The sequence below is a fragment of the Natrix helvetica genome (genome assembly GCF_964273705.1).
Source record: "Natrix helvetica genome assembly, chromosome: 4".
NCBI classification, from domain to species: domain Eukaryota; kingdom Metazoa; phylum Chordata; class Lepidosauria; order Squamata; family Natricidae; genus Natrix; species Natrix helvetica.
This window is the reverse complement of record NC_138550.1, coordinates 37,439,424-37,451,793: the sequence shown is the minus strand read 5'-3', so window position 1 is coordinate 37,451,793 and position 12,370 is coordinate 37,439,424. Positions and strand designations below refer to the sequence as shown.

At 38.5% G+C, this 12,370-nt stretch overlaps 1 protein-coding gene across 1 annotated transcript; it reads right to left on the bottom strand.

The window, feature by feature from the left end:
• Positions 1-326: 326 nt before the first annotated feature.
• On the bottom strand, positions 327-12,017 carry TAGLN3 (transgelin 3). The gene is made up of 5 exons (XM_081953335.1): positions 11,794-12,017; positions 11,268-11,449; positions 10,082-10,256; positions 3,644-3,746; positions 327-892 (listed from the first exon to the last, which is right to left on the bottom strand). The coding sequence occupies exons 2-5, from the start codon at positions 11,445-11,447 to the stop codon at positions 751-753; spliced, it is 600 nt and encodes a 199-aa protein (XP_081809461.1). The 5' UTR covers positions 11,448-11,449; positions 11,794-12,017; the 3' UTR covers positions 327-750.
• Positions 12,018-12,370: the final 353 nt, after the last annotated feature.

Genomic DNA, 12,370 nt, shown 5'->3' with positions numbered 1-12,370 from the left:
CTTTGTCTACACGTGAAAAACTGGCTTTCAAGAGTTGAAGGCAGAATATGACTGGAACCAATAAACATCATAGTTCCCACCAATGTCCTTGCTTTGATTGTCCAAATTCTTCCTCTGATGCTATAGCTTTTTCTGGAATGATTTTTCTTGGATTGGGGATCTTGCTTCTTCTTAGGTTACAATTCTTATTCTGATTTGGGACACTTTCTGCCCAATCATATTTGATCAGCTAAACATTGTGTCTTCTATGTCTGTATATCGGTAAATCATATTCACTCTCCTTTTAAACCATTTATTTCAGAGAGCATAGAGATACTGCAAAAGAGATATCCAGCCTACATCTTTGCAGTTATTCATCCCATTTTATTTTTATTTTTAGAAGACGAAAGTAGGATAGAGTAGAGAAGAAAAGGACTGAGAAGTTATAGGCAGTTCAATAAGACAAGGGTACAGAAAATAAAGTATTGCAAATAAATACAGAAAAATAGTCTTTGCATAGTTCGAAAATGAACATCATATGGTGTCAGCGTGCTATGTGAACTAACACGCAACAAGCACACAGATCCACAATTTCAGTTGAAAGATTGTGTGTATGTGTGCACATGTATATATTTGCATACACACACACACATACATAAGCTTAGAGAGAAAACCTAGAAGCAGATCTCAGCATGAACATTAACGAGCTATGTGTTTTCAGTCAGGCCATGCTACCAAGTGGGTAAGTGAGAATTTAAAGGTGGTTTTAAACTATATGATCTGTCTTGGCATTCCGTATCCTGTCATCCCTGACTGGGATGCTCCCTTGTTACTTCCCATTTGAAGACCGATGACATTCTGTCCTTGGCGAAGCTGCTCTTCAGAAAATCCTCGCTGGTTCCTCTGTGCTTTCCTGTGAAAATGATTCTGTTTTAAAAGTGACAGTTTTGTTCTGCTTTAAATTCTCACATGTTTTTTTTTATCAGATGGACTGCCGCAGCCCCTGTGTTTTTCTACAGTATAAGGTTAGTACTGTCCTGATTTTGAGAACATGAGCTATTTTGGAAGACAAGAAGAGGTTTCTAGCACTGAATTCCCCCTTCTGAGCTGTAGGTGTATCATAAGATAATGGAAGCCAGCAAGTTCTAAGGACCCTAGGAATCTTTCTGATGGTAGGGTAGGTCAGAGGCTTGAAGTATGAATATCTTTATATATAAGAGATTCAGACATTCATGCTTTCTAAAACTCGACTCTATTTCCTGAACATATTTAGCTATTGTGAAAAAAAAGAATAGTTAGGACCCCCCAAAAATGCATTACTTTGCATTTCTTGTCCTTCAAAAAAATACTAAACACAAGGAGATAGAAAACATCTCAGTCAGTGGTGATATTCAGCCAGTTCGGATCAGTTCATGTGAACCGGTAGCGGCGACTTACGGGTTGCGGGCAAACCAGTAGCAGCAACCTGTGGGTGGGCTCGCCAAGCCAACCCCGCACTCTGCTGTCCTATTTAGCTAAGTTTTCTAAGCCGCGCACTGAAGGTGTGCGAGTGCTCACATGTCCAGTGCACAGTGAACTGGTGGTAAGATTATGTGAAATCCACCTCTGATATCAGCCAAAATGGCATGTTGAAAGTAGCATTAATTACAGTGATATTTAAAATTATTTCATCACCATCCAACAAACGATACAGCTCCCCCTTGGAACCTAGAAGGGGCCTTGGCCCCATTCAAAACAATTTTTAAAAAATTCAAAATTATTACCAAATAAGGATATATAGTGGATGGATATTACTCACTCCTGTATTGGAGTAATCACATTCAGCATCTCAATACCAGAGAACTAAATCAACCTGGTATTTTGCTACATATAGATAAGCCATATTTGAGAAAGAGTAGAAATATTGTTAATAGCAAAATAGCAAATCATTCAGCCACTTTCTTGGTAGCAATGGTTTTATGTTATCTGGCCACCATCCAGAAAAACACTTAGGTAGATGTTCTGCTTTATTAAGACAAGAGCGTGCAAGATTAAGCACTATTTCTCCAGAGGTTGATGTTACAAAATGTATCAAATATCAGTTTGGGAAAATTGCTTCAGGAACTGTTAGGCAGCTTTCTTAGATATATGTTCATTTATCAACAATCATGAAGTAGAGCAAAATTCTGAGGAAGTATAGTTTCAGAACTATACTTAGCATCGTTTCAGAACTGTCTTAGCATATAGTAATGAATTGCAAATTATGTTTCTGTTAATGCTTGGAAAATTGCTGCTACAGATATCTGAGTCATTGCTATGACTCAAACACTTTAAGCAAGACATACTACCCTATCTACTAGTGACACAAACAAGAGAAGACTCCTTGATACACAAATTATATACTGGGGTGGGCAAGCATTGGATAGCAGGGGGCTCACCTAGTGTTTTTAAGATGAGTTCTGTATTGTCAGGGAAGAGGCAAAATAAATGGGGCCATATCACATAATTGAGGGTGACGTGATGGCTCAGCACTTAAGACGCTGGGTTTTTCAGCTGGAAAGCTGACAGTCCAAGTTAAAGACGAGCACCACATGACGGGGTGAGCTTCCATTGTCTCCCTGGTTGCTGCCAATCTAGCAGTTTGAAAGCAAGTAAATGCGCGTAGATAAATTTGATAACTGGCGATAAGGTAACAGCACAGGTGATGTTATGATGGCCACATGACCACAGAAATGTCTTCAGACAGCGCTGCCTCAATGGCCTTGGAATGATATGAGCACTGCCCCCTATAGTTAGCAGTGACTAGAGGAATCAAAACTGCAGGGATCCCTTTACCTTTTTAAAAAAATAAAAATAACATACTTGGAATAGGGAAGGATTTGGGATAGTTTTTGTTCTTTCCCCTTTTTAAAAATCTATGCATGCTATTAGAATTTATACTAAAGGTTTACATATTTCCTGTCTGAAAATAGTGGGATTCTATGCTTTTCATTTTCAATAGTTTTAGGTCAGGGGTGTCAAACTCAAGGTCCAGGCTCACGGGATGCTTAGATCACAGTGAAGAACCACCCCGCGGTGCCTCTGACAGCAAAAATGGAGCTTGGAAGAACTGTGTGCGACCCTCCTGAGCTCCATTATCGCTTGCAGAGGGTTGCAGGAGGCCATTGCAGCCTAAAATGGAGCTCGCAAGGACCGCGGGTGGCACTCCCAAGCTTTGTTTTTACTGGCAGAGGGTTGCAGGAGGTCATCATAACAAAAGACAGAGTTGGCAGAGCGTTTGGGACACCACAGGTGCCCCCAACATGAGTTACATTGAGCTGGCCATGCTCACCCTGGCCACACCCATCCCAGCCCCCCAAGGTCAAACACAACCCTGATGCGGCCCTCAATGAAATCGAGTTTGACACGCCTGCTCTAACTCAATAAGCGAAGGAATTTACGCACTCCTGGGTAGACCATTCTGCATCAACATAATTCATTATTATAAATGGAACACTTTTCAATATCTATTCTGAAGAGATCATTAGCTCTTTAATTAACAGCTGAAAGGGGCCAAAATTAAGGTGTCTCGCTTTAAAAAACGCATTTTCTTCTAAGATTTGTTTTTCATTAAACAAATGCACATTTGTTTTTTGTGCGCATTTAGTCTTTGTTTGAAAAATAGAAAAAACAAACACATTCTTACCTGTGAAACCAGGAGGGATCCCCTTTGTAACATCCATCATCCCTTGTAACAGCTTGACTGCCTAAAGCCATTAGAGTCCTTTGCACGGCAGCCATGTCTTTTCCTAAAAAGAATTATTCATTTGTTATTGTTAAATCGTTTGGTTGTACTTCAGCAGCATTACGTAGACACCTGTTTAACCTCAAAATCCCCAGAGCTTTTATTATTACATTATGTTTTCTGTTTTTATTCTGGTCTCAAGGGAATTTTCCTTGACAGAACTCTTCCTACTTTTAGCTTGCAAACTGCTGCATGACTGTCTGTGTATCACTATTAGAAGTTTTAGAGATTTAGGAAACCTGACCATATGTTTGAACTCCATGTTATTGTATTAGAGCAGGGGTGTCCAAACTTGGGAACTTTAAGACTTGTGGACTTCAACTCCCAGAATTCCCCAGTCTGGGGAATTTTGGGAGCTGAAGTCCACAAGTCTTAAAGTTTCCAAGTTTGGACACTCCTGTATTAGAGGCTACACTTTTCCGTAAACTATATCTTTCTAATCGGGTTTGCCAAATTTTTGTGGGGAACAAATTTGAAAGTAGCTTTTGGGGGTGGGAGTTAGGATTCCCTCCCCCCCCCTATTCTAACTACCAACAAATGAAGTAAAATATGAGGCCCAGAAATAAATCAATGGTTTGCTGCAAGTTTCACCAGCATAAGCTGCATATGGGCTCCAAAATATGATATTATGAGGGAATACAGCCCATTCATGTTCAGGTTGTTTTCCATCTATGTCTTTTATAACTCATTGGCCTTCCTCCATTATAGATATATCAGGCTTTTGCTGATTCTCGCTTGCCTCTTCTTATGTCAAGCACTTTGTTTTTTCTTTCAGTCTCCAGCTTCAATTCCCCCCATCCCCAAATGTGCACATATATGAGGTGGCGGGGAGTGGTTGCACAGGATGGAAGTAAAAGAGTGTTGGTTCCGCCTCACTCTATTATATTTCTTGTCAGCTTCATGTGTCTATCTGCGCAGGGCTTCTCATGCTAGCTAGCTGGAGAGTTTTGGAAGTCCACACACCTGGATTGGAAACACTGGTATAGAGAATCACTCTAAAGTAATCCCAAAGCAGTGGTGGGTTGCAGGCAGTACGCCCCGGTATGGGCATACCGGAGCCTGCCTGGAGCACCGGATATCGTCCCAGTATGGTGCTCCGGAGGGATGCCCGCCCATTTCAGCTCTTTACTGGTCTTTGGTGCTTCTGCGCGCATGCACAGTGCGTACAGCACCTGCACGATGCTCTGCTGAGCAGTTGGAGCGTTGCAGAGGCTCGCGGAAGCGATAAGACACATGTGCATCCATGTGGACGACGCTGGGCCCGTTTCAACTGTACCGGTTGGAATGGGATCCGGAACCCACCACTATCCCTAAGGTACTTTTTCAAGAGGCAAATGGGCTTTCTGATATCCTTTCATACTCCCACACCATTTGAAGTGAGTTACTCCCAAAGTGCATAGCTAAATGCCTATGGAGATTCTCAGTAAACCAGAAAGTCCAGTTGCCCATTGAAAAAGCACCTTTCAGCCTGAATGACTGAAAATCTCCATAGATACTTTAGAGCAGGGTGTCAAACTCACTTCGTCATGTCATAACGTGACGTATTCATCACTTTTTCCCCTTTGCTAAACTGGGGGTGGGCGTGGCCAGTGCATAATGCATCCAGCCCTCAGACTGTGAGTTTGATATCCCTGGTCTAGAGGGCAGCCCTGTAATTCCAGACATTTAAATTATGTGAAGCATCTCTACAGATGCAGGAAGTTTTCCTTTACAGATAAAACATCCTTTGCATTGTAGCATTATTTTCATTTTCATTCTCAACACCACCACTCTTTGCATTGACAATTTACACTCAGAGAACTGCTGAAGGAAGCTTTAGAAATGTAAAGCTAATATTTACCTCAGCAGCCAAATACTGAACACCAATGAGTTAAAACTCCCTCTACATTTACAAAGCCACACCATCTATCAAACCCTAGGTGACAAGACAACATAAAAAATCACAGAAAAGAATCCGCAGATGTGAAGTTCTCATGGGCTATGCTAACAGTAACATCTTTTCAAAAGTTGCCCAGCACTGTTTTCAGAGCAGTCCTTATTTTGTTCATAAGCAGCTGCATGAATTAATTTTACAATCTTTACTTAACAAAGTTAGAGTGATTAAATTGACTAAGGCCACAGAAAAGTTAATATTAAAGGGGGATTGTGAATCACAGAGCCTTGGCTCATTGTAATAAGGAACATCTGTTAATTCCATGACAATGGCACCTTTTAAAAGTTGCTTTTAAAAGCCACATTTTTAAAATTACTGTTTGTAGCTATTGAGGGCTGCATGGATGAAGTAAAAATACAATGATAACATCCATAAGGCAATCAGAGGATTTAGAAACCATTTTTTTCACCTTTTTGTTCCCATTAACTATTAAAGTAACTTTAAGTCTATTGAAAGATGCTGATCCCAGGAGCATAGATCTCAGGCCACTCCCTTTTAAGTGATAGTCAAAACAAAGGCTCCAGGTTTGGAAAAGGAAATCTGAGATCAGCGCTTTATGATAATGTGATATTCTAACAATGGAAAGACTGAAGCAGAAATGTTTGACTAAGGGAAAGCTAGAAGGAGAAGGTTAACATTCTACAGGCCTTGGTCCTATGCTATGTTCATAGGTTGTGGGAGGTTTAAAAACAGAAGTATTTAGTCCAGCTTGCATTGGAAGAGAAAGGCTTTAAAAAAAAATTAAGTACTACTTTTTAACAATTAGCATTAGATGAAGGAAATGGAGAATCACAAATATTTTTCTACCCTCACATCCATTCTGCTACTTTTATGATAACCTTTGAAATGAAATCTCAAAGGCTTCAATATCAGAACTCTCTTAAAAAGGACTTTGGGGGCAGAAAATGAAACCTCCTTAATATTTCACAATATTATGATGTCTTTCGATTTAAAAATGAACGTGTTTACATGTTTAATGAGAATGCCCTAACATAAATAATTTTGAAATAAGTTGAGTAATTAGCAGTATTGTATATAACATCTATGGAACAAATACAACCTAAACCAGATGTATCCAATTTTATTTAGAACAGAATATTTTGAAAATGAAATATGGCATCTTTTAAAGTTCTGTTAATAAAGATAATGACAGACTTCTCAGGTCTATTGGATATTCTGGCCAAATACTTAATTTGTTAATTTGATGTCCAAGGTCCTCTGTCACATTTCTTTTGCCATTTAACATTGGATTATTACAGGCCAGAGGGGCTCTCAAGGGACTAGGCAGCCCCATGGTAAACTAAAGATGTATTGTTTTTTAATGTAGAAATCATATTTATAAGGTATTACATAATAACTTAATTTTGTACGCTAGTTTCCCTCCCACATACATACACCTTCTGTGATTTTAGGGCATGCTGATCTGTATAGAACTGTTTTAGTAATTCAAAAGAATAGAAGCCAAATATGACTTGATAAACAAGAATCACTTTCATTACTTTGGTGGGACAATCACAATGCAAAATCCTGCTTCCCAATTTGGGGACAAGTTTGGTGTCTTAATGAGCATGAAGGATTATTGAGAAATGTTATCTGCATTTAGTTATTCATTATTTGCACCATTTGAAAAGACATAATATATCAGATGAATGTATTTGCTAGTTTTTGCTCAAGCGTACTATGCTTGAGTATGTGCTTAAGCGTACTAATCATTTTTTCCTTCACAACAACGCTGATATTCTAGTCACTGTCACTAGAGCTTGGGTTTTTCTGTTCCTACTCCAAACCTTAGCATAATACAGATATAAACTATGAGATCTGTAAATGGCTATCCAAGTAGGTAATCTCAATGTAACCCATGGCATACGTAAACCTTCTCCAACTTGGTGCTCTTCAGCTGTGAGAGCAGTACAGCTTCCAGAATTCCTCTTCTGTGAATGCAGCTGTAAATAACTGGACATTACCAGAATTGGGAAAGCTTCAATACCTTCATCCAGTTTCTGATCCAAGCTTCAAAGGAATGCCATTTGAATTGTAAAGATCATTTCTCTTGGTCAAAATCCAGAATTTTCTCTCTATATTACTTGACAGTTTTTGATATGGGGATCACTGGCTCTTATCCTGCCTAACCTTTTCTTGGAAACATCTGAGATGTGATTAGTAACAGAAAGCAAAGATTGCTTTATCCTTTTCTCCTCAGAGCCAGTAGCCACATCCGGCAGGGCTTTTAGCAGGAGCTATTTCATTGCTTCCTGGCTATCATTATCAATTCACATCTAAAAAATGTTCTTTAGATACAAAAGTCCCTGTAAATAGATTAGGCAAGCCTTCAGGCTCATAATTTAATTTAAAGCACAAAATAAATATAAAAGGGAAAGCAGAACTCCTACAGTTGCTGCACAAGACTAGGAAATGGAGAGGAAAAACAAATATAACAAGAATGGACAATTGTTTTAAATGGAAAGTACAAGAATTTATTTTGACTCATATACATGACTTCCATCAGAGTGCTCCTAAAGGATACATATAAGGAAATATCAAATTCATCATTACAAGGACAATATTATTAATTATATGGATTTGACTAAATTATCAGAATATCAGAGTAGATATTAGTATTTTACTTCCATTAAACCAAGTATTTCCTGATGCTAAGAGACGTACAAGGAATGTTCTTTATTCCAGGGTATAATAAAAAGAGGGGCATATAAAGCTACTTCATCTTTTTACTGAGAAAAATGCGGAGCAATGACTGTGCATATGCTGTACATTCTCATTGGGATAGTCAGGAACAGCTTCTAAAACAGCGATGGCGAACCTTTTTTGGCTCGCGTGCCACAAGTGGGGGGAGCGCAGGGGGGTCGTGTGCGGGCGTGCCACACCCATAATGCAACGTGCGACTCCCCCAGTGCGCATGCGCGCACAACGCGCGACCCCCCATTTTTACATGCTTTTTTCGCCCTCCCCAGGCTCCAGGGGCTTTGCTCGCAGGGTCGTTTTAAGTGCTCCGAAGGCGTCAAGGAAGCCTCCGGACGGTCCCTGAAGCCTTCGGAACGCTTAAAACGACCCTCCGAGCAACCCAGAAGTCACTTCTGGTTTGCTCGGAGGGTGGTTTTAAGCGCTCCAAAGGCATCAGGGAAGCCTCCGGACGGTCCCTGAAGCCTCAGGAGGGCCTCCGGGGGGGGCGGGGGAGGCTCTTGTCGCCCTCCCCAGGCTCCTATAAAACCTCTGGAGCCTGGGGAGGGCGAAAAATGGCTTTAAAAAGGTGAACTCAGCTGGCCAGCGCGCGCATGTGCGCTGGCCAGCTGATAGGGCAGCGCCTCGCGTGCCCTGACAAATGGCTCCGCGTGCCACTTGTGGCACGCGTGCCATAGGTTCGCCATCACTGTTCTAAAACATTCTTGAGAGTTTGGTAAAAGATTAATCTGCTTTTTTAATTTAAAAAGAGTTCTCTTCTACCTGCTCTGCTTGGTTTCAAAACATTTTTTGTAGGATTTACATAAATCAAAGTAGATACTACTCTACTTGCATAAGGTCCATTTTCAGAAGTGAAATGACAACATACAAATTTGAAGCTTCACCCAATAGAAACTCAGTCTAAACTATTCTGACAATATTATTATTGTCAGGTTTCAGACCTATTTGTTATGAGTTTTCTTTCATTCAAGAGAGTGGTTATTGTTTATGAGATAATTAATTTCATATACTACAATCAATAAGTGAACTTCACAAGTATATTTTCCCAATCTGAAACTGAATCAATCCCATACTATGAATGTCCCCAACCAAATTTCACAAGGTTTTTAACAAATTTCTCCAAGTATACTCTTTCTATATGTATCTTTCTTAATGTATTGATTTAGGTAATGGGTTCCACTAATATAATTAATTTCTGTTTGGACTTTTTCCTAATATGTACATTTTAAAATTTCTGTGCATGTTTCCCGTACATATAGGTTAAAATTAGATAATGAAATTCAGCAAGTATTGTTAGTATACATACTTTGTTCCAAGCTAAATATAGAAAATGCAAACTGGTTTAGGTTTACATTTAAATGAAAACTAATTACATTTCACCATCCTTAAAATGAGAACTTGTTATTTTGATGAAATAGCTGCTATAATATAACTTCTATTTGCTTAGTTTTGATGGGCTTCTGTAAAAATAAATCCCATATCTTTCACTTGGCTATAAGTACAAAATATTTCATTAAGTCTTGCATTAATATAGGTTTCAAGAGAAAATAAGGCATTACTGGAGAGAACAGTGCTTAAAGGCAATCCAAATTAGAAATAATTGTAATGGCATTTGGGAATTTTCTCCATAAAGAACTATATAGTGAATAGCAGGTTAAACAGTGTTACAATTTTAAAAAAAACACCCTTATTTATAAATAGGTTTATACCTTCCCATAAATCTACTGTCTGGAAGATATCTGTTGTTCGTACTCCATAGATTTCTGCAGCTTTCAAGAACTGAGAAATTTGTTCCATTTGTTTGAAAGCCATCTTTGATTCTGTGATTCTTGCAATAGGTTCTTTTCCCTTGGGATGAAGATTGTTTATTAACTTGCAGAGCAGCTGGGAGATTGACCATTAAAAGCAGAATTGAAAGAGACAAAATCAATTAATTCCACCAACTAAAGGCAACACAGTGTGTGCATATTACTCTATTTATAACATACATATCCTAATGCCACTTAGAAAGGGTCCCCTGGCTCCCTGCCCCTCAAATGAAATACATAATACAAACGTAAGTGTATGCTACTGACAGCATTTATTATGGATGCATTTGAGTCAAGTGCATTAAAAATGCTTGGCAAAGCTTCCCTTTCCACAGATAAAACATACATGGCTGTAATGAAGCAGGCAAAATCAAATTATTCACTTCAGATTATATAACAATTGATAGTCACATGGGAGAGCAAAACACAGCTTGAGCTCAAGTGTCAGTAGTATCAAGTAGTAAGCTGATAAAAACACAATCACTACATTTAATAATTTTGCCAAGACTTTGGCAAATGAAAGCACCTTTGTGCCACTTTTTCAGTAAATGAATAAATTATCACTTAAATATTTAGAATTGCTTATTCCTTGAAAAAAACCCAGAATTGTGGCATTTCATAAACATAACTAGCACATTTTTAAGGAAGATAATACTATTAGGGAAAAGCTCAGGGTTGTAAAGGAGCTGTAATTAACTGTCAAAAATTGTAATTTATATTCCTCATATTGCATAACCATTGTTCCATCTGTCTCTGTACAGCTCTATACAGTTTTTCATACTGTCCTCTGCTCACAAGAGCAATCACCTTCTATATTTGAATTAGTTTATTGGAGTCTAGAGAAAGGCAGTTTACAGATAAAGATAATAATTGCTCTTAAATTAAACAAATCAAATGTACTTTGTAATATCTGAAACATTACTTTGTTACTTATTGATTTTATAGGACATGCTACCTAATGAGGTCAGGAATGCATGCAAAAGTTAATTGATTATCTGATATATTTTTGAAATGGTAGAAATTTAGGAACAAATGATATTATTCAACAATGTTACATTTATAGACATAATATCAGATTATTACTTACTATTCCGTCCATTAGCCATTTCTGAAAATGTTGTTTTCCAGGAGGGGGATGCTCTATATTTTCACCACATTGTATAATAATCCAATCCACTAAACGACTTTCCAGTTCTAGATCATATTTCTGTTCAATCTTTTCTTGAACTTCTCGGCTTAAGCCATAGCTTGGTCCTCTATTGGCCATCTCTAGGAACAAAGGAGAAAAAAAACCACATTAACTTTTAAAAGCTACGAATTGCCTATCAACTATTATTAAACATCTTACTAAAGATAAAGATAACATCAAAACATCTTTAAAAAGGGGAGTGAGCCTTTTTTTTAAAAAAAAATGCATTCCAAAACAAGCTCTCACGATGGTAAGAGTTTGTGAATTTTTGCTATTACAGTGCATATTTTAAATTTCCACATACAATTCCATCAGCATTAGAAGTTGCTAATTATATTTCAAATTAACGTTGCAAATTCAAAGTTCTCTCTTTAATGAACAAAAAGCAAGCCACCAAAGCCAGAAGTATAAAAAGCATTCCTACAGAACAATTTAGAAGATCCTTTTGGCGAGGCACGTGAAGATTTTTCAGCAATTAATTATATCCAAAACCCAAATCCAAATCAAAGGAAGAAATCTTGATCAAATTTAAGAAGAGACAAAGGCAGCTGTGATGCTTTGCTGGTCGTGGTCCTGCTGCTGTGGAAGCATTGTGGTTCAGAGGAGGTTGTATTGATTTGATTTCCCTCACAGTTGAGTAGGGTCAAAGCAGGGGCGTTGCTAAGAGCTATTAAAGAGGCACTCCTATTCCCTCATAGTCAGAGAAGGAGTCCTATTCAACTCAATCAGCTGCAACCAGCTTCTCTGCGCACACTTCCGCTGCTGTCAGACTGTTATTCTGTGCAATGCTCTTATGCTGCAGCCGTTGTCATAGCGCCCAAGAACGTAACTGTTTAAAATACTCTCGGAATCACAGACAACAGTGGAATTTTATTAAACTAAAGACAATCCTGCACCTATAGCAATGATGTAAAATCTGGAAATGTGGAGGCTGAGTAGAGTGGCATCTGATAGTTGTGAAAAGATGCGCATATTTTTTTTTTAAAAAAAAACTTCCGTTC